Below are 22,373 nucleotides of genomic sequence, written 5' to 3'. Positions count from 1 at the left end.
TAATATTTGGTATATTCTGTGTATAAGCAGACTCAAAGGGATAATTTTTTGCAAAGCCAGAAAGGAATTTGAACATTACTGCAAAGGCCAATCATTCACTGTCGGTACCTCTCCACAGTTTGGTCATTGGGTGGTGGAGTTATCTTAACACTAGACTTATGACTGACCTTCCAGGTTTCACACAGTAATTGAAAAATACTTTGTTATATACTATACATGGAAATAATCCCAGTTAGCAACTTGTGGAAGTGATTTCAATTTAACATAATCTTAATTTGATATAGGCATACAGTACCTTGTATGGTCAGACTTTTCTATAACTCACTATATACCAATTGTATACATCCGACTAGATAGCCTCACGATAATATATATAAATACTCAAAATAAATACTTTTTCCTGACCTGATAAATGATCTAGCACCCAGTCATGGTGTCTGGCTCTCTTACACTCACACCTTGTGTCCAGTAGTTGAAACTACACCTCTGCAGTTCAGACAGAAGGTCAGACAGAAAATCCATTTTAGTTTGTTAATCCAAAAATAACGCAAACACATACATAAGCACGTTTAAGATTTTTATTATATCAAAATACAAAAATTTGAGAGGAAAATATTACATTGGACTAAGCGTTGGAAATGGACATATGATGGACATGAACGCTGCTTTCCACTTATTATTGGCATGCCATGGATCATCATAGAACATGCTGTATGTCTACGTCAAACCGCTCATGAGCCAATGTTACAAAAAATTTGCCAATGCCTTTTTTAATAAACCTATGTCACTTTGTCTTGAGCCTATGCCACAGGTCATAAGCTTCTGTCACCTATCATCTAGAAGCCACTGGTGGTATCAGGGTTTATTCTGAAGAACAACGTTCCATGGCAGTTGAACATGAAGTGAGTAACATGTGATCCCAGGCAATATTGAATTCCCTGGACAACAGTGGCAAAAGAGAAAATCAACACAGACTAGTATTTTACATAAGGCTTTGGTACAGCACCATACAGTAGATGAGTTAATTGCTCACATAAAAGTTAAGTGGAAAATAATTCCTGATGTCAATCCAAAAGAACTGAATGATGAAGCTCCAAATTAATCAGCAGGTTATCATTCTAAAACAGACAAAAAGTAAAAGGTATTTTATGTTTTTGCTTCGGAATATTTACACATGAACAGTCTGATATCAATCAATTGTTTCAGTTAAAAAGGCATATTGAAACAGATTATGCGCAGAAGACATCAACATAAAATATAGAATGTAAACGTGTGATATACAGCACGCACACGGCTCAAAGGATGAAATATGCTATGACATGACTACATATTCTTCCTTTAACTACTACTGGCTTGAGAATGAGGAGCATTAGTTAAAACAGTCAAAGATGTAGCGCTTATTGTACTGTAATAATACATTCTATTTCCTCAGTGATGGTACACATGGAAAAACAGAGAACATAGAAAATTCTACATATTCCATTTTCTGTCTGATCACAACCAGGTTGAAAGTTTATGACTGATTGCTGAATAGGCTTTTTTGTATTGTCTCTACATGCAAGATAAATATAGTTAAATCAAATTGGCTCTAAGTATAATCATACCAGTTCCTGCAATAAAAGCATTAGGGCAGAAAAACACAAAACAAAAGTCGATCTAACAGAACAGGATCTTAATTTGATCGCCCTGTTGCAGGAGAACTTTCCTTCAATGCAGGATATTTCAGACTTGTAGTGTATTTGAGGTTTAAAGAGGCTTCTGAAGTTTGTAATTTCCACTTTGATATTTCAGACTTTATTTTCTCTTTAAGAACATTTTTGCAACCCCTAAAAAATGTCCATTAAATATAATCGTTATAATAATTCACATTTTCTCTTGCTGGTTTATTTTCCTGCAGTAGCAAACTGGCTCAAATTAAGATCCTACATCTGTACCTCCAAAGTAGCCCTCTTACATACTATATGTTTTTTTTTAAGCAAAAGAGCCCGGAAGACTACATACATTAGTAAAATTCTACATGGAGAATGTGTCAGAAATACCTTTACCAAAACATACGAGAAGAATCAGCTTTACCAAAACATACGAGAAGAATCAGCTTAAATACAAACGCTGTTTGATGAATACTCTTATTGGCTATACTGTACAATACTGTCCCCCAATAGGAGACTCTGCGACAACAGTGGAGAGATATCACATAAGAAGGTTATGCCCCTGCAGTAGTGTGCTTGAAAACAGTGCTGTCAATCAAAAATAGTTTTGACCTGTAGGAAGTGTGTAATGTAGAACAGCCTTCTCATGCCCTGACCACAGGCTCAGATTCCCTCCCCTGTCTGCTGTTACATATTTAATACTGATCCAAAGTACTGATCAATAACTTCACACCAAGTAGGTTTCCCCATCTAATCTGGATATTATATCTCCCCTTCAACACAAGTACAACACTCTGGAGAGGGTACCCTGGAAGCACAGACAGAGGATGTAACAGAGACGGAAACTAACTATTGTTCCATTGCTACATTATTCTAAGTCTCTTTGATGTATTTTTTGAATGTCACCACACTATCTATTGCCACTATCTGATTCCACAATCTGATTCCACAATCAATACAATTTGCTCATTGCCAATCACACTAGTTTACTAATAGGACCTACAACGATGGAACTAGTTGAGTTAGTAAAACACAGAGGACTTCAAGAGATTAGGCCTCTGATCTACAGCACCACAGAGTTAAACATAGCACCAAGTCATAATGTTGAAAGCAACTACGTCCTAGTATCACGCACGTCATCTCTAGCTAATGTAAACACGACTTCGGTTGCAGCACATACAGTACCCCATAACTATGACATTGTTTGTGGCTCAATGAAAAATGTGGCCTCTCTTTTGTTTCTCATACTTGGGACATCTGAAGGCAAGTGATCATAAGTGAATCTACCTGTGTGCTCGTGAGAAAAGAAAAGTTGTTTTCTGTTCCAGATAAGGTTTAGTCCAGCGACAACACGTTGATGCTTCTAAAGCTTTTCAAATTGGTATTCATTCACATACTATACAACAGAAGAAATACTAGTGAACTTGTGCAGCCAACAGACCCACATGACAATAACACATTTCTTCTGTGCTAACATGTACTTTTCCATAAATGTAAAACAATGTCTCTGAAAATATGACAAAAGAGGCACCTTAAGATGTTTTATAAATATTGTCCACTTCATACCTTAAAGCATATACTTTCATCACATCTAATATAATTTGCTTTAAATCTGCATCTAGAATTTTGTCCTCAAGCATAATTGACATGGACAGAAAATCTTTCTGTTTAGTTTCATCTTTACAAATACAGTACACACCATGTATACATTATAAATATAGATTTTCCTCATATCTTACATATAACCAATTCTTAGAATATGCATGTTGATGTATCAATTTCAAACAACTATTTCACTAATTCTAAAGAAAATATGTTGGAAAGTGAGTGAAGAGGGCAGATAAAGTTGATGATTTGATCACTGAATTGTATTCTATAGTAAGCAGAGAGGGTATCAATTAACATACATTCAGAGAGGTGTTATGGCTAGTTCAACTCCTGAATTGCTATCAGTAGAGATAAAAGTGACTCCAAGTCAGACAAATGGGTTTAAAACATCAATGTCTTCCAGTGATTCATCTTGTCAGTGTGTAAGCGTAAAGCTCTCTAATAGGTCTAGTCTTTTATTTATTTATTTTACCTTTATTTAACTAGGCAAGTCAGTTAAGAACAAATGTTTATTTTTAATGACGGCCTAGTTTTCAATGACGGCCTACTCTACAGGGTGAGAAGAAAATGCTAACAGTAACCATCAGTGTAAAGGAAAGCATTCTTCCTTGGCTAACCAGCTAGCACCTTGAGATAAATCAAATCAATCTATTGTGCCAACTAGCCAATTAAACCTAAACTTAATACCACCACATGTGAAAGGTCATCCATTGTACTGTGACATCAGGACATTCATTTCCTGTACAGCAAAACATACATTCATTATCGGTTAGTGTTAAAATGGATAAACATACAGAGAAATAGCTAGCAGGTAATATTATACCGTTGTTAGAGAGATAAACAGTCGAGAGTCGAGACAGCCACCCCACCTTGAGTTTCACCTTAGTTATTGTAACACAAATGTTGTCACTTGTCATCTAACAAGCCCATTGGTTAAAATCGCATAATAAATCAACAGCAATCAGATCTTTCAATACAGTATTAAGTATTACAGTTGTTTTGAAATATGAACATCAATGGCAAGTTTCACTTTCTGCATAATAACTACTTCTGTACCATTTACAATTAAATGTTGATTTAATTGTGATTTTTTTTGAATCTATGTTATAACATTACCACAGTTTGAAACCTGAAATGAATAACACTTATCATAATCACTAATTGTTATTATAGGTCTGTTCTATTAGTAGAATATACACAGTCAAGATCATTTTTTTTAATAAAAGAATCAGAGTAATGCACCTTCAGTACCACTTCCTCACAGCTAGGTGTCCTTGGCAGAAAAAGTTGAGTCTGCACCAGGTCAGACTGGAGTTTATAATGAGTCCCAACAGAGAGAGAGAGAGAATGCGTGAAGGCGAAGGAAAAGGCAGTTAATTCACTTTTCAAAAACAAGAGAGAAAAGGCAAACAAGGCACCTAGAGATGTGCCATATTCCACAAGTGACTCGAGGTTTCCTCCATATTAATGAAAAACACTGTATAGACATCACATTTCCTCACCTCTTTTCTGTCCTCACCCTATCAAGTGTATATTTGGCCTCTTTTGAACACAAGGTTACTGTATGTCTTAGCAAGAAGAACATAGGCTCAACTTTACTGGATGTGATCACATGGTTAAAGGCTTTGAGCCAACATGCAAGAGAGTGAGGATATGTCTTTTAGTGGTTTGAAATGTACCAATATCATATCACGCCTTGTATTGGATGATAATATTATTTTGGGATTAAGCAAAATATGCAGATTGGGATTGATATTAAATGTGGATCAAAATCAGATTTCAGGCCATAGCATCCATTTCATATGGGAAGTGTATGATACTATATACACCATTTATTTCATTTGAAAAATAATGTAAAATACGTACAGTATATACCACTAGAATTACAGCAATTCTACGCTTACTCTGAGGTATATTTTGTGATAAGAACCCTGTGTTAGATACTGACACTATTTGAATTGTAGGAAAGGTAGACCGAGGTTCTTGTTTAAGGAACGCACCAGGTTTTATAATCCACGGAGTCACTGTAACACCTCAGATAGACTCCTCCTGACCAGTGACTTTTAAGGTGTTGTGAATTATTTAGATCAATGCACTTTCCTACAATAGAAGAGATTATCCCCCTTTTCAATATTTAATTTATTTACATTACAGATGTTTTATCTGGTGACCCTCACTACATTATCCTCAGGGAGACATGGAAAACATCTTTATTTTGTTTCTAAATTATTAGAAAAATGCTAGAGACAGGTTATCCACTACCAAAGGCTAAATGGAATTAATCATATGATTATCATCATCAGTGTATGGGAGTTATAGGGAGATCTAGGTTGGTGGGTCAATGTAGTCACGTCCCATGGCGTGGGCTGTCTGTGAGTGACAGCAGTGGACATACTGGTCAGTGGTCAGTGTAGGGTCCCGTAGTTGGGCCCGTCTGAGTCTGTACTGGCCAGGATGGCCGCCTGGTCCTCCTCAGAGCGTCTGCTGCGGCGCAGGAGGGAGGACAAAAAGAGATACGGGCTCTTCCTGTTCTGCCTTTTCCTCTTCCTGTGCAGGTAGAGATCTTCTCTGTGAGCCGGGGTAGTCTGGGAATGCTGCTGGGTCTGAGAGGGAGACACACCTAGTGAGGGAGAGGTGGTGTTATTGAGGATACAACACAGAAGCATTTCGTATGGCCCCTGACTTGTCTAAGTGCTGTAAAGACAACAAGTATACATAGGCATGACAATGATTGGATTTGGTTTTACAGCACAAACGGATTTGGGACAAGGCTACAATGAACTCACTAAATGTTATTCTTATTGGTACTTCTAACAGTTGTGTGTCGGCCTGTGGCCTATTCTTTAGTTCAGAGACTGACCTGTTCTTCTCCTGGAAGTGGAGTTGTTATTGGTGTTGGCAGCCACTCTCTTGGCTTTAGTAATACAGTGGTGTAGCAGTGTTTGTAAGCTCTCAGACCCGGCAGGATCACAAGACGCACCTAGAGGTTCCCTAGAAAGAGGAGAAGACAGGCACAACACACATGCTTTACTTTAACTCACCACTGGGGAGCGCTATCCTCTCAGTGATTAGACAGATGGGGAGTCAGGAGGACATTGATTCCGAAAGGCTCTGTAATATTGAACCATAAATAAACTGATGATTTGTTGAGAAATTCATTGGCTTTAGATTGTGAGGAATTAATAAAGTACTATGGGACGAACTGTGTTAATTCTCAAAAAGATTATGAAGGAATATTTGTCACCTTCAGATACCCATAAAATGAAAATAATCTCTATACTGTATTTGTAATAACAGTTTACATAAGAAAGGCTTCCGTTTCTATAGTTACTGAGTTGCTCCTCTTGCTCTACAGTTAGAATCCATGGCTTGTGTCTGTTTTGTTGAGTGGGGCAACAAAGAGGATTCTCATCTTTCGAAAGAGCTACGGTATGTGGATTATTTTCATTTAATGAATGACATATCAATCAAAATCACCCTAATACTGAATATATTTTCATGTGTTAAAGATGAGCAGTATCTATCATTGGCTAATTGTAAATCCGTGTTAAATTGAAGGACGTTGATGAGCTTTACACAGAAAGGTATCTGTTTTGAAAAATACTTTTACCTCATAATGAATACTCTTGTTTTGCAGTCCATCATAGAAAGATGCAAGTAATGATACTAAGACCCAAATTAACCTCATGAACACCAAACATTTACATTCAGGTTCATGAGATTAAATGTTTGTTGCCATTTAATGGATTGAATACACCTGCTTCAAAACCTAACTTGACGATATCTAAAGTCAAGTGATTCTGCCAAAACATATTGTTTCAAAAGGCATACTGTAGGAACACAAAGGTTTAGAGGTGTTGTCCATCATCACTGTAGAGAGAGAGAGATTGAGAGCCATTAGCAGAGAGGGGAGACAAATATGATAATTAAAGCATTCCTCGTTAGATAAATAGGAGATATTCATAATCACAAATACTGTGTGCAGGGGCCACAGTGAGTTAGCTACAGTACATTTCCAAAAAACATGAACACTGTACAGCACACTTTCATCAACATGAACACTGTGTACAGAGGCTTCACCATGCTGACGGGAGGAGATGGCAGGAAGAGGAAATGGCCGTTAAAGAACAGTCACATGACAGGAATAGGAAATGGCCATTAAAAACAGTCACATGACAGAAACGAAAGCACTTAAGACGACGAATGTGACGAAGAATTTAGTCTTGAGAATTATTGTTATACGTTTGAGTCAAAAGAGAGATATTTTGAGAAGGCATGCATGGCATTTTGCACATGGAACAAAACTTTAAAGGGGAATACTCCAGTCTATCAGTAATCTGGGTCCTCTATTGATTCAAGGCTTTTTTGAGTGCAGGGAAACCGTGCCTGTATTTCAAATACTGCTTCACAGTCCAAAACAGCTCCTAATAATGCTCACCAGCCTAATCACTGTGCTCGACAGCAGGCATGTTGTGCCAAAGAACTGTAGGAAATGTAACCTGTATGTTAGCAGTTAGCATTAGAGCTAGCAAACTTGAATCCAGTAAAGAGGCTCAACCCAAAGTCAGCGATTCCCCTTTAAAGGAGAGAGTGATTAGAGCCCTCCCCTGCTGACGCCTCCCCTCTCAGACATGGGTCCGACCCTTACCTATTGCGGCGTAGGGGACCGTCTCACAACAACGCTGCCCAGATAGCTGAGATCAATCAAAAACAGATGAGGTAAGACCCCTGAGCTCTCATACTGTACAAACCAGCAGCCCTACACTATACTTGCCCATATGACCACGACACTGTAAAGGGATGGAAAAAGAGCATGACCTCTTACGCTAACCTGGCAATCCCTGGGATTCAGAAAGGTAGGAGGTGGGTGTGAGGGGGAAGGGGGGAAGCATGTAGGTATACAGACAAAAGGGGAGGATTATATGCGCCTCAGGTATATTGCTCTCTTGTATGTCTTCTATTGTCCTGCACAGCATGTACTGTATGACTATGTGGGTGTAACAGATAATAATTAGAAATGATCAAGTTGTCCAAATGGTCTCAGGTAAAAAAAAATATTAAAAACAGGTGTTTGGTCATAAATCTCAGATTTTCAAATGTTCAAATGTGTGAAGATAATTCCTGAAATAGAAGGCTTATGTGGGCAATAATGATGCTGAATATCATTAAAATAACTTTGCTATCTTGTACATTTCACATTTTGTTTGAGGGGTGGAAGGCACTCAAAGTGTAGGTCTCACTCAATCGTCATTTTTTTGTTTAGCTACAGTGTCATTTACCACCAGTTAAAAAACAGTAGCAGTCAAGGAAAGCCTCTACTAAGATGTCATAGGTGGGCAATAATACAAGGAAATCCACTAAATATGTAAGAATAAATATTACCTCACTACACTAGTATTCAGAGTTTTCAATCAATAAAAAAAACACTGTATATGCTAGTTAATTATTTAGTGAAGCATTTGCTCAAAGGTCCCATAAGTCTGCCACCTGAAATCCTATGTTGCAGATTGCATTTTAATGCAATTGTAACATTTTACACATTCTAGGTTAGGCTTCCTGCCAACATTTTCTTTAGCAAACAGTATTTTCCGTGAACTATGGCAGTTAAAAATCACATTTTCTTTTGAAAATGGGTCGCCATACAGAGAAAAACACAAATATCTTATAAATAATAATTACAGAATTCAAAGATCCATATCAATATCAATCAGATGTGACTTTGTTCTAGGGTTAAATGTCAAAATGTGTCATAAGGACACACTTTAAAAGTCAGTATGAATTGTATCATTTGCCTTGATTCAGATGGGTATATTGCCAATTTTTTTTTGAATAACTTGTTTATGACTGATCAGATGTGTGCCAGATGCAAATACATGCTTTCTGCATATAAGCCTAAATATGCATTATTGGTATGCCAAAAGTAAAACATTACGTCATATTCTATAAACTGGGGATACATTAAGAATTGAGTGCCCAGGTTGGAGAAGTTTGTTATGTGCGTTAGTTAATGCGTTGCTGTCCCTGCCGGACCGGTGTAGGTCACCTACCCTGAGGCGGATATCTGGAGCTGGGAGGGCTCTGAGGGCAGCATCTCCTCCTCTGTCCTTCTCTGGGACGGCCACTGCCCGAACACATCCCTGCCCTCCAAAGGGGGAGAGGGGGACTGGGAGGGATAACTGGCTGCGGTGGAGGCATAGGACATGTGGGCACGGTAACTGGGGCTGGGCCTGCGGCTTCCCTGCTGGCCCTGTGTGGGGGAGGTGGCCAGGGAGGACCTTCGGGAGAAACTGACAGTGGCTTGGGGGTGCAGGGTGATCTCAGGCATCTCCAGAGAGTGGGATGTGCGGAGGATGCTGGGGCGGGGCGGGGGGCGGACTAGAATATCTGGAGAACCTGGCTGGGTGCTAAGAGGGCTCTGGGAGAGGGGGGAGAGGCGGGAGGGCTGGAGGACCAGCGGGGGCAGGGAGGGGTCTGTCCTACGCCCTGACCTCGGGCTGAGCCAGGACTGGGGGCTGCTGCTACGGGCTGTGCTTGGGCTCCCTTCACGGGCTGCCGGGTCAGGGTAAGGCAACACTGGTACACCCACACCATGGGACGTGTGTCTGAGCTGGCCGAGACTCTGGGCCTGTTGCATAGCTAAGTGCCTAGCTGGGGGGCCTGGGGGTCGGTCCCTGCTCTGTGGAGCCATTGGGACCTCCAGCTGCAGGAGCCGAGGGCTGGGGAGGTGCAGGCGGCTGGGGGGGAGAGAGTGGAGAGGGGGGTACGGTGGAGGATCGGGAAGGTCCTGGTGATGATGTAAGGGGTGGTGAGGTGGATAAATGAAGTGGGGCCCCTCCAGACCCAGGAAGGGGAACTCGTGAGGCTGCCAGCTGTCAGGTGAGCGAGGGGAGCGAGGGGGAGTACTGTGTGTATGTGGTAGGGAATGGCCAGAGGCAGTGTACTGATGATGGAGTTCCATCTCTTCCCTCTCCTCTGGGATGGAGGGATAGCCGTAGGGCCCCCCGTCAGCAGTGCCTGGGGGGGAGGATAGAGTGGAACTACGGGGACTGATGTCAGGCATGTAAAAAGGTGGTGGTATACCCGATTCCCCGCGGCTGCCTAGATACCCATAGAAAGGGACCTGTGGAAAATCCCTGTAGCGGGAGGCTGGGGCCTGCCCTGCAGCATGATGCCCACTGCCCTCCACAAAGCTCATACCTTCCATGGGCCTGTGGAGGCGGGGGCTGTAGTTGGGGGGCTGCGTGGACTCCAGACTGGAGGTTGTTGGGGAGAGCTGTGGTCGGAGCGTGGCCATGATCGGGGGCAGGGGCCCGGGGTCAAAGTCATTCTCCTCGTCCGACTGCCGGAACTCAGGATACATGTCGGATTCCTCTGCGAATGGGAAGCCCTGGATGCGGCGGTGGGCTGATGGCGGGCTGGCCATGCTGAAACGACCATCGGGACCGCGGCTGATCAGCTCGATGGGGCTGGTGACCTCTGACTCGTGCTTGGACACGCTGTACTTCTTGCTGGCTATGGCACGCTTGGTTTTCTTGTAGAAGGAGAGCTCTTTGTCCTTGTCTCTCTGAGGGCTTGGCAGCCTCCTGACGTACAGACCCGGACCGTGGGCCCCATCTGAGGACAGGGATTGGGGCCGCGAGGCGGGAGGGGAGCTCTCTGGACTGATCTTCCCAGAGGACAGCCTGTCAGACACAACCAACACAGAGACAGACACTCAAACATAATGAACCCCATAATGAACCCCTTAAACAGCAGTTATTCATCAATAAACTGCCTAATTGTACACAGTAAAATAGCATGTTAATCACAGTTGGCATCACTACTATGCTAGACAGATAAAATCCAAAGCCATGGCACCATGTCAAAGCAAATACACCTGTTTCATTTGTATTCAACCTGATAGTATCCCGTGCATTCTGCTAGCATTGAAGCTAATGACTGTAGCCCCAGCGAAAGTATGAGAAAGGAACCGTTACCAAGCAGCCATGACAACCGTCTCATATAACTTTTTTTGGTAAAAACCGAGGGCCATTTGTCTTGTTGGGAACATATGCTGCGCCAAATGCTTTTATGTCATAAAAATAAAGCAGATGACATCCAACTAGCCCTTTTTTTCCTATTTGCCACACACCAGGACCAGCATTGTAAACAACACAGTCAACTATAGAGTGCATATACACAGTACAGTGCATGCGGCTGAGCCAACGCAAACACAAATCCCTATACGGTGCATATAATGTATACTGTGCATGAGGTTAGGCCAGCAGAGCACTAAGTAAATCAAATCTATAAAATTAATTTATTATCCATGCAGCCAAGCCAGCATAGCGTAGTGCAGCACAACACACACTGTGGCATGGTGCAAGGAGCTAAGCACTCACAGGGAGCTGGCTGGTGGGGGCATGTAGCTGCTCCTGGCTGGCACGTCCCAGCAGGGCTCTACCCCGGGCAAGGGGGTGAGAGGAGGCCTGCGGTGGGAGACACACAAATGACATGGGCCACGGTCATTTGTCAACTAAGCCAAACCTCCACACAACACAGGAGGGACCATCACGGAGTCACAAGAGGACTAGACTTCACTATTCTGGTATAAACAACTGGAACATGCATTATAATGCAAGTCAACACATCCAATTCCTTTTAACATAGACCTCTCTCCAAACCTTTGACATACACACAATATACATCCAAACCATACTCTTGTCCTAGCAAAGATACCCTGCCCTGACAGTTGGTACTGAACAGGAGTGAAGTGAACAGAGGCCATAACAATAACTCTTAAGACAGGTAAAGAGGAGTTTATTGTTGCATCTAAATTCAATCCAGTGACTACTGCATTGTGAATCGGCATATGATCTCAAAAGGTTGGCTCCTGTTTTTTAATCTCTCTGGGTTTGTTTTTAGTACTTACGGTGAGTCAATGCTTTTCCTGAAGTGTGTTACAGACAGGGGAGGGTCTTAGAAGAGACAAAACAGAGATTTAGAGATTACAACCAAGACCAGTGAATGGACAGTAGAAGTTAGACAGTTAGATGAATTGGAGGCATACCTGGTTTGCGTTTGAGTTTTCGTCGGTGCTGTTTGTTGACGAAGCAGGCTGCTAGAGTACTGAAGAGCACCGCAGCCGCTAGAAAGCAGATGGTTGCCACGACGCCCGCTACCACGGGCCTCGCCAACCCCTCTTCAGTCACCTCCGTAGGGGGGAAGGGATCTGAAGTGGAAAAGGTACCCAGGGGTTCAGAAATGGGGGGTGGGGGGGTGGAAATGGACTTCAAATCATGAACCAATCTTCACCAATCTCATGGAGGTAAATGGATTTAATGGAGTGACATATCAGCAGCATTTAAAAATATTCCATTCCATTGTAGTTATTTGGGAATATTATTTGAATATACTCTTAATCTAATTCTGAATTGTAGTGTAATATATTTGGTGTAACACTTACCTGTGCTGGACACTCCCACCACATTACTGCTGTCACTGATGAGGTCATCCATGACGGCCATGACTCTGAACTCATACCAGGACTCCTGCCAGGGACACAAGACAACACACTCCTCCACTGTCCATTCCACACACATAACACATCCACAGTCCAATTCCCCTCAGCATAACCCCTGTCTCAAAATAACGGTGTCTTTACCCCCAAAACAACTACCATTAGCAAAATAATAGCAATAACAGTTTGAGTATCCATGAAGGTATACCTTAAATGATTTATATAGGATTTACAAGTCATTTGTAAAAAGTGTTCATTATTATCTTGTAGACAGCTGAGCCATGACACTAATTACACATTGGCAGTTGTCACTATAAACAGACAGCATTGTTTATACATTGAGGTATGTACGGCCCTTTACCTGGACTAGGTCCCTGGCCATCAGCTCAGTCTCAGCGGCAGGGATTAGATCGTCGAGGACCTCCCACCTCTCTCCGAGACGGAACTCCATGATGTAGCGGTCGACAGGCGAGGTGTGGTTGGCTGGCGGGAGCCATGTTAGCAGGACGCCGTGCTGTGTGCGATTGGCTGTGAGGCACCGTGGTGGAGTAAGAAGCACCTGTGGTTCAGGGGTACTCAGGGGAGACACTAAGGGGACAAGAGAACAGACCAGTTTTGGAAGGAAGTTAAGCAATTCATATTATTCAAACAGCCATAACAAACCCATACATTCACATGTGATCAATCAGAGATAAACAGAAGATGGTGAGAGCAATTACAAACTGCATTCTAGAAGATAGCTCTAGAGAGCAGTAGTTTCAATGATATTGTGAGCATACAGAATCAACATGACATGTCTGAAATGGACACACTGATGTGTAAACCTTTAAATACAAATATTTTATATTTCAAGTTAACTCTATAGCTTATGATATATGCCTGGTCTAAAAAAACATGCATTACAAATAGTAAATTCTAGGTTTCTAAATCCACACATACACATGGATTGTGTATTGTAGATATGTGATAGTAGAGTAGTGGCCTGTGGGAACAGAAAAGTGTTATGAAATGTAATGTCATGTAATACTTTAAATTGTATATAACTGCCTTAATGTTGCTGGACCCCAGGAAGAGTAGCTGCTGCCTTGGCACGAACTAATGGGGGTCCTTAATAAATACAAAATACAAGTATAGGCATACAGTATCAGTCCAGTGTAGGCAGTTGTTCTGGCGCTGGTGCCACCTACCTACTGTGTTAACCGTCACGACCTCGCTGAAAGGGCCTGTGCCCAGCTTGTTCTGTGCCAGGACGCTGAACTGATACTCTGTCCTGGGCTCCAGCCCCGGCACCACCAACCACGTCTGAGACCCCGACACCGGCATGGAGTGCCAGTCATGGGGGCCAAAATTCTCCTTTTTCAACCTTGGAGGACAGAAACACAGAGAGAGGTATCAATACTAACTAACCTGCACCCCGACTATAAGGTCAACGGGCCACCCTGGTAACACTCAGATAGCCAGTCTTATGTAGTGTGCCTCTGTCAAACTACACAGACAATGGGCCACAGTGTTGCAATACAATACTGTTGCTAGGCTATATTTCACTCTGTTTAATGTCCTCTTCACATTCACGTCACCATCTCTGTAATCTAAACTAAAGGTAATTAGATCACTTTGACTCGTACATTTATAGTAACAGCTCTCTGTACAAAGTAATGTAAATACACAAGAGATGTCTCCATGTATATGCAATGTTCCTAAAACCACATGGTTTAATATTACTGTCAAAAAAATGTCCATTAAGGTGTCATCAGGCCATGACAGGGAGATGGATGAGAATGGCTGTTAATATTAGACTGCCAAAAGCACCACTTCTATCAGATTATTATTCACACGCAGCCACCATTCAACACAGTATGGCTCCGTATGACTGCTGACATGTACATCAAATGATAATGGTGATTTTATGGCACCTCGTGGATGTTGCCTAATAGAATGTTACTGCAATGTCTTTCCATTACGCCTTTAATAAATGAATGAACACATGAATTATGCATCTTCTGTGATTTACTGTATGCCCAACTCTTCAACAATGCAAATCATGTAAATACAAATACTGAGTAACTGAGTGATATTACTGAAGGACTGAGTAATAAACCATTAGCATTGTGCTGTCAAAATGGTGTTGTAGCACCTGTCTGTTGATGATAGTATGTTTCCCCCTGTATACCGTTATATGCTTCCCCCTGGATACCATTCTATGCTTCCCCCTGGATACCGTTGTATGCTTCCCCCTGGATACGGTTTTATGCTTCCCCCTGGATACGGTTGTATGCTTACCCCTGGATACCGTTATATGCTTCCCCCTGGATACCATTATATGCTTCCCCCTGGATACCGTTGTATGCTTCCCCCTGGATACGGTTGTATGCTTCCCCCTAGATACCGTTATATGCTTCCCCCTGGATACCGTTGTATGCTTCCCCTGAGATACCGTTGTATGCTTCCCCCTGGATACTGTTACATGTTTCCCCCTGGATACCGTTGTATGCTTCCCCTGAGATACCGTTGTATGCTTCCCCCTGGATACGGTTGTATGCTTCCCCCTAGATACCGTTATATGCTTCCCCCTGGATACCGTTGTATGCTTCCCCTGAGATACCGTTGTATGCTTCCCCCTGGATACTGTTACATGTTTCCCCCTGGATACCGTTGTATGCTTCCCCTGAGATACCGTTGTATGCTTCCCCCTGGATACGGTTGTATGCTTCCCCCTAGATACCGTTATATGCTTCCCCCTGGATACCGTTGTATGCTTCCCCTGAGATACCGTTGTATGGTTCCCCCTGGATACTGTTACATGTTTCCCCCTGGATACCGTTGTAATAATTAAAGTAATTAAATTATCAATATTTCCTTATTGATAACTAGGGCTGTAGTGGTCACAACATTTTGTCAGTCGGTGATTGTCAAGCAAAGAACTGTCGGTCTCACGGTAATTGACCGATTATAATTAACATAGGCACATTTATTGACCGATTATAATTAACATAAGCACAATTAGCATCTCCTGGGTTCCACACAGACTTTTTAAAATGGAATGTAGGCTAATAAATCCATGTAATTTAGCCTACTCCTTCACAATAAATCCATGATTTATTTCCGAAGAACAGAATAGCATACTCAGTTGTCCTTATCTTGTTTGGGATAGGGGGCAGCATTTTCACTTTTGGATGAATAGCGTGCCCAGAGTGAACTGCCTCCTACTCAGCCCCAGATGCTAATATTTGTATATTATTAGTAGTATTGGATGGAAAACACTCTGAAGTTTCTAAAACTGTTTGATTGATGTCTGTGAGTATAACAGAACTCATATGGCAGGCAAAAACCTGAGAAAAAATCCAAACAGGAAGTGAGAAATCTGAGGTTTGTAGTTTTTTAACTCGGCCCCTATCGAATTCACAGTGGGATATGGGTTATTTTGCACATCCTAAGGCTTCCACTAGATGTCAACTGTCTTTAAAACGTTGTTTTAGGCTTCTCGTGTGAAGGGGGGCCAGATGGGAGCTGTTTGACTAAGGGGTCTGCCTACAGCCTCATTCTCAGTCACACGCTTTCACTTGAGAGGTAGCTCTCGTTCCATTGCTTTTCTACAGACAATGGAATTCTCCGGTTGGAACATTATTTTACTTTTATGATAAAAACATCCTAAAGATTGAATATATACTTAGTTTGACAAGTTTCTTCGACCTGTAATATAACTTTTTGAACATTTCATCCGAATGGACCAGATCGCTCTTTTGGATTAGTTTACCAAACGCCCTAACAAAAGAAGCTATTGGACATAAATGGACATAAATGATGGACATTATCGAACAAAACAAGCATTTATTGTGGAACTGCGATTCCTGGGAGTGCATTCTGATGAAGATCATCAAAGGTAAGTGAATTTTTATAATGCTATTTATGAATAATTTTGACTACCCAACATGGTGGATATTTCTCTGGCTGGTTTGGGCTCTGAGCGCCGTTCTCAGATTATGCTTTTTCCGGAATGTTTTTTGAAATCTGACACAGCGGTTGCATTAAGGAGAAGTGCATCTAAAGATGAATGTATAATAGTTGTATTTTCATCAACATTTATTATGAGTATTTCTGTGAATTCATGTGGCTCTCTGCATGTTTTGGAACTACTGAACGTAACACGCCAATGTAAAATAAGATTTTTGGATATAAATATGAACTTTACCGAACAAAACATACATGCATTGTGTAACATGAAGTCCTATGAGTGTCATCTGATGAGGATTATTAAAGGTTAGTAATTAATTTTATCTCTATTTGTGCTTTTTGTGACTCCTCTGGCTGGAAAATGGCTGGGTTTTTCTGTGAGTTGGTGGTGACCTAACATAATCGTGTGTGGAGCATTCGCTGTAAAGCATTTTTTAAATCAGACACTGTGGCTGGATTAACGAGAATTGTATCTTTAAAATGGTGCCTAATACTTGTATGTTTGAGAAATTTGATTTCTGTTGATTTGTATTTGGCGCCCTGCAATTTCATTGGCTGTTGGCAAGGGGTTCCGCTAGCGGAACGGGGTTCCGCCAGTCCTAGTCAGGTTATGTTAGGTCCTGATGTGGCTATGCCAAATGGGTGTGGGAGATTTGCTTATAATTCTGTGGCATTATTTTATATTATTTTATAGTATGAAGAATAATCAATCAATCAAATGTATTTATAAAGCCAGAACCTAGGAAGAAACCTAGAGAAGAACCAGGCTATGAGGGGTGGCCAGTCCTCTTCTGGCTGTGCCGGGTGGAGATTATAACAGAACATGGCCAAGATGTTCAAATTTTCGGCGGGGTCAAATAATAATAGTCACAGTGGTTGCCGAGGGTGCAACAGGTCAGCACCTCAGGAGTAAATGTCAGTTGGCTTTTCATAGCCAATCATTCAGAGTATCTCTACCGCTCCTGCTGTCTCTAGAGAGTTGAAAACAGCAGGTCTACAATACAATCGAACAAAGCTGAATAAATTATAAATATCGTCTCCAAATGATTTGGGGGAGTGCACACATGCGGCTATTCTGTGTTGAGCAGTTAACAAATAAATAGGTACTCCTATATGCTTAATTTCGAGTTATTAATGTAACTTTAGTTGTTCTACAAACGTTGGGCTATATGTTATGATTTGAATACATTGTAACGCTGGATGATGAGACTCTAATGATGATTTGAAAAAAGTTACTTGAAAGGCATGAGCTCTGCTTTGTTTTTTTGCACAGGTTGTACACACTCCAGTATTCTGTCATTCACAATTTGACAAGCACTTGATAATGCCTCGAATTTCACCACGGCATCCCCTTTGTGGCCATCATGCACCCTAGAAAAATCCATGCCTTTAGCGGCCTGGAGTGCTGCGTTGTGCCCTTCTCCCTGAGTGTGCTGCGCAATCCGAAGCAGCTCTCACTCACACTGCTCTCTGTCAGTGATTGGGTCTGTCTTTCTGTTAAGACAGACACAACGGGGACGCAACTGCGTGCGTCCTTATCCAATTCCGAGGAGCATATTGAAGATATTGGATGAACTGTCCACATTTACTTTTCGTCAGCCAACAAGATGAGTAGGCCTAACGTACAGCAAAAGCACTAGCCTATGTCAATCTAAACTCAGCAAAAAAAGAAACGTCCTCTCACTGTCAACTGCGTTTATTTTGTGTGTAAATATTTGTATGAACATAAGATTCAACAACTGAGACATAAATTGAACAAGTTTCACAGACATTTGACTACCAGAAATGGAATAATGTGTCCCTGAACAAAGGGGGGGTCAAAATAAAAAGTAACAGTCAGTATCTGGTCCTCATGGACTGCACCAGATTAGCCAGTTCTTGCTGTGAGATGTTACACCACTCTTCCTCCAAGGCACCTGCAAGTTCCCGGACATTTCTGGGAGGAATGGCCCTAGCCCTCACCCTTGATTCAACAGGTCCTAGATGTGCTCAATGGGATTGAGATCTGGGCTCTTCGCTGGCCATGGCAGAACACTGACATTCCTGGCTTGCAGGATATCATGCACAGGACGAGCAGTATGACTGGTGGCATTGTCCTGCTGGAGGGTCATGTCAGGAAGAGCCTGGAGGAAGGGTACCACATGAGGGAAGAGGATGTCTTCCCTGTAATGCACAGCGTTGAAATTGTGTGCAATGACAACAAGCTCAGTCCGATGATGCTGTGACACACCACCCCAGACCATGACAGACCCTCCACCTCCAAATCAATCCCGCTCCAGAGTACAAGCCTCGGTGTAACACTCATTCCTTCGACGATAAACGCGAATCCGACCATCACCCCTGGTGAGACAAAACCGTGAGTCATCAGTGAAGAGCACTTTTTGCCAGTCCTGTCCGGTCCAGTTTGGTGGGTTTGTGCCCATAGGCGACATTGTTGCCGGTGATGTCTGGTGAAGACCTGCCTCACAACAGGCCTACAAGCCCTCAGTCCAGTCTCTCTCAGCCTATTGAGGACAGTCTGAGCACTGATGGAGGGATTGTGCATTCCTGGTGTAACTCAGGCAGTTGTTGTTGCCATCATGTACCTGTCCCGCAGGTGTGCTGTTCGGATGTATCAATCCTGTGCAGGTGTTGTTACACATGGTCTGCCACTGCGAGGACAATCAGCTGTCCGTTCTGTCTCCCTGTAGCGCTGTCTTAGGTGTCTCACAGTACAGACATTGCAATTTATTGCCCTAGCCACATCTGCAGTCCTCATGCCTCCTTGCAGCATGCCTAAGGCATGTTCACGCAGATGAGCAGGGACCCTGGGCATCTTTCTTTTGGTGTTTTTCAGAGTCAGTAGAAAGGCCTCTTTAGTGTCCTAAGTTTTCATAACTGTGACCTTAATTGCCTACCGTCTGTAAGCTGTTAGTGTCTTAACGACCGTTCCACATGTGACTGTTCATTAATTGTTTATGGTTCATTGAACAAGCATGGGAAACAGTGTTTAAACCCTTTACAATGAAGATCTGTAAAGTTATTTGGATTTTACGAATTATCTTTCAAAGATAGGGTCCTGAGACAGGCTAATATTGTCACCCATCAGAATATTCTTGATTTCATCTTGTCTTTACATATACAAAATAATATATGTGACATTTGTTTTGATTTAGAATGAACCATTATCATGCACCTGTATCGAAAGATGTAATCTATGCATTTAAATAGCGAATGGAGGACAGTTGTCACGCCCTGACCTTAGAGAGCCTTTTTATGTCTCTATTTGGTTTGGTCAGGGTGTGATTTGGGTGGGCATTCTATGTGTTGTATTTCTTTGTGTTTGGCAGAGTGTGGTTCCCAATCAGAGGCAGCTGTCTATCGTTGTCTCTGATTGGGAATCATACTTAGGTAGCCTTTTTCCCCCATCTATCTTGTGGGATCTTGTCCTTGTATTGTTGCTATTGAGCCCTACAAGGCTGTATGTTTCATTGGTTCTCTCTTTCTTGGATTTCTGGTTATCATTAAAGAGTATGATTAACCTACCGCACGCTGCATCTTGGTCTAATTCTACCAACGACGATCATTACACGGCTTTTCCCCGTGGTTTATTTTGCAGTAAGCAAGTTTGGTAAGCTAGTAACGACTAGCAGCAGCATCAGTGCTCGGAGAGCATGCTGGGAGTACTCACACTGGGCCGTACCACACTGAGAATGTCTGATCAAAGCCTCCGTCATAACCCGGCTCCCAGGACACGTTGGCCGAGGTCACCGAGGGCAACACACGAATGCTGCCTGGAGCATGTGGGCTGGTGCCTGAGGTTCAGAGAGAAGAGACCGTCATATTTAATACCAGAGCCATCTACAGTATACCTCTCTATCTCTACTGTATATTGCTCTGGCCCACACTAAAGAGTGATAGCGCAATCTGTTAGGTCTATATGTACTGTACAGTGAAGGTTAGGATGACCATTCTTCAATAACCACAGTATGAATCAAGTGTGTTATTCCCATAACAGCTGTTTTGTCAATGTATAAAAAGCTTTCTCACTCAGAATGACTATCATTGTCCAAAAATGTGTCCTATTAAGTCAAATAATGTACATTGTGCTGTCATTGCCATTCACAGTCCTCTACAGTATATAACTGTCTACAATGGCTGCGAATGGCCTATCTGATTGGCTAATGCCCTGTACTTTGAGGTGTTGACCAATGGTGAGGTGAAGGTCTATGGCTTGGCCAGACCATCATCATCCCTAGCCCCAGTTGTGTGGCCAAGACCCAGCACCTTTGTACTGGGATTAAATGGAGACCTGCTGCCCTGACCACTACGGTCAGAAACGTCAAAGCTGTCCTCTCCACACTCAGCACCTCTAACATGTCAGCTGTCACTCCAGTGAGGGGACACTTGGGAAGGTGCCAGCTAGGGTGTATGACTGTGAGAAGTCCTGAGGCATGCTTATTACTCATATGTACTGTAAACACATAAGCAAGTCACTTGTCTAAGCAGTACTTCAGTATACATATAGTCCAGCTGGGACTAGGGTCATCATGGATGTCTAAGCAGTACTTCAGTATACATATAGTCCAGCTGGGATTAGGGTCATCATGAATGTCTAAGCAGTACTTCAGTATACATATAGTCCAGCTGGGACTAGGGTCATCATGAATGTCTAAGCAGTACTTCAGTAAACATACAGTCCAGCTGGGACTAGGGTCATCATGAATGTCTAAGCAGTACTTCAGTATACATACAGTCCAGCTGGGACTAGGGTCATCATGAATGTCTAAGCAGTACTTCAGTAAACATACAGTACAGCTGGGACTAGGGTCATCATGAATGTCTAAGCAGTACTTCAGTAAACATACAGTCCAGCTGGGACTAGGGTCATCATGAATGTCTAAGCAGTACTTCAGTATACATACAGTACAGCTGGGACTAGGGTCATCATGAATGTCTAAGCAGTACTTCAGTATACATACAGTACAGCTGGGACTAGGGTCATGAATGGGAACAGAAAGCTGCAGGGTTGCTGTCAAACTACTTAAATTCAGATTAACTGAAATTCTGAACCATAAACTGAGAAAATACAGGGGGACTGTATCGATGACTAGGATCATCAGACATGCATGGGGACAGAGGGTTATGAGGTCACAGGGGATGGTACCAATGACGAGGAGGCGCGTGCTGGCAGTGATGCTGGTGACCACATTGGTGGCCACACACTCCCATTCCCCATGATCCTCCTTGCTGAGGGACAGGAACTGTAAGCTGCCGCTGGAAAGGATGGTGTGCTTACTCTTGCTGGGCTTCCCCACCTTGAACACATGCACACACATGCGCACACACACAAGCACACACACAGTTCCCTGGTTGTTATATCAAAAAAGCAGTTTGAGTTTTCCATGTTTCTCTTCCCAGACTAGTCCCAGCTGTAGCGTGGTGTCATACCTTCCTCCAGGTGATGGTTGGTATCTCAGGGTCTCCCGAGGCAGCACAGGGGATGACCAGCTCTCTACCAGCCTCTTGGCGGTACTCCCCACCAGGCCTCACGTTAAAGTAGGGGGGATCCTGTGGGCCGGGCCAACACACACACAATGTCACAGACCAAGTCTCACAACAAGTCTCACCAAAAGGGGGAGAGAAGACTACACATATCACATTTGGTCAGATGTTTCTTCCAGTAC

The 22,373-nt window shown here is 42.6% G+C and overlaps 1 protein-coding gene across 3 annotated transcripts in view; it reads right to left on the bottom strand.

Annotated features, from left to right (window-relative positions):
• Positions 1-564: 564 nt before the first annotated feature.
• Positions 565-22,373, bottom strand: part of LOC109909154 (protein turtle homolog B) — a 105,084-nt gene continuing 83,275 nt past the window's right edge. Inside the window, exons 10-23 of one of the 3 annotated variants that reach the window (XM_031796227.1) lie at positions 22,138-22,257; positions 21,854-22,004; positions 20,378-20,501; positions 13,944-14,119; positions 13,118-13,344; positions 12,703-12,787; positions 12,307-12,468; positions 12,169-12,214; positions 11,639-11,725; positions 9,305-10,939; positions 7,906-7,951; positions 6,868-7,127; positions 6,118-6,248; positions 565-5,877 (exon numbers count right to left, since the gene is read on the bottom strand). In XM_031796227.1, the coding sequence (XP_031652087.1) occupies positions 7,906-7,951; positions 9,305-10,939; positions 11,639-11,725; positions 12,169-12,214; positions 12,307-12,468; positions 12,703-12,787; positions 13,118-13,344; positions 13,944-14,119; positions 20,378-20,501; positions 21,854-22,004; positions 22,138-22,257 (2,859 nt within the window). In that variant the 3' untranslated portion in view covers positions 565-5,877; positions 6,118-6,248; positions 6,868-7,127. The remainder of the gene's footprint in view (positions 5,878-6,117; positions 6,249-6,867; positions 7,128-7,905; positions 7,952-9,304; positions 10,940-11,638; positions 11,726-12,168; positions 12,215-12,306; positions 12,469-12,702; positions 12,788-13,117; positions 13,345-13,943; positions 14,120-20,377; positions 20,502-21,853; positions 22,005-22,137; positions 22,258-22,373) is intronic. The other 2 variants (XM_031796228.1, XM_031796229.1) reach the window with 2 other exon arrangements.

The sequence above is a fragment of the Oncorhynchus kisutch genome, linkage group LG18 (assembly GCF_002021735.2).
Source record: "Oncorhynchus kisutch isolate 150728-3 linkage group LG18, Okis_V2, whole genome shotgun sequence".
Taxonomy (NCBI): Eukaryota; Metazoa; Chordata; class Actinopteri; order Salmoniformes; family Salmonidae; genus Oncorhynchus; species Oncorhynchus kisutch.
Note: the sequence above shows the minus strand (reverse complement) of the source record. Positions and strands in the feature narration are given on the sequence as shown.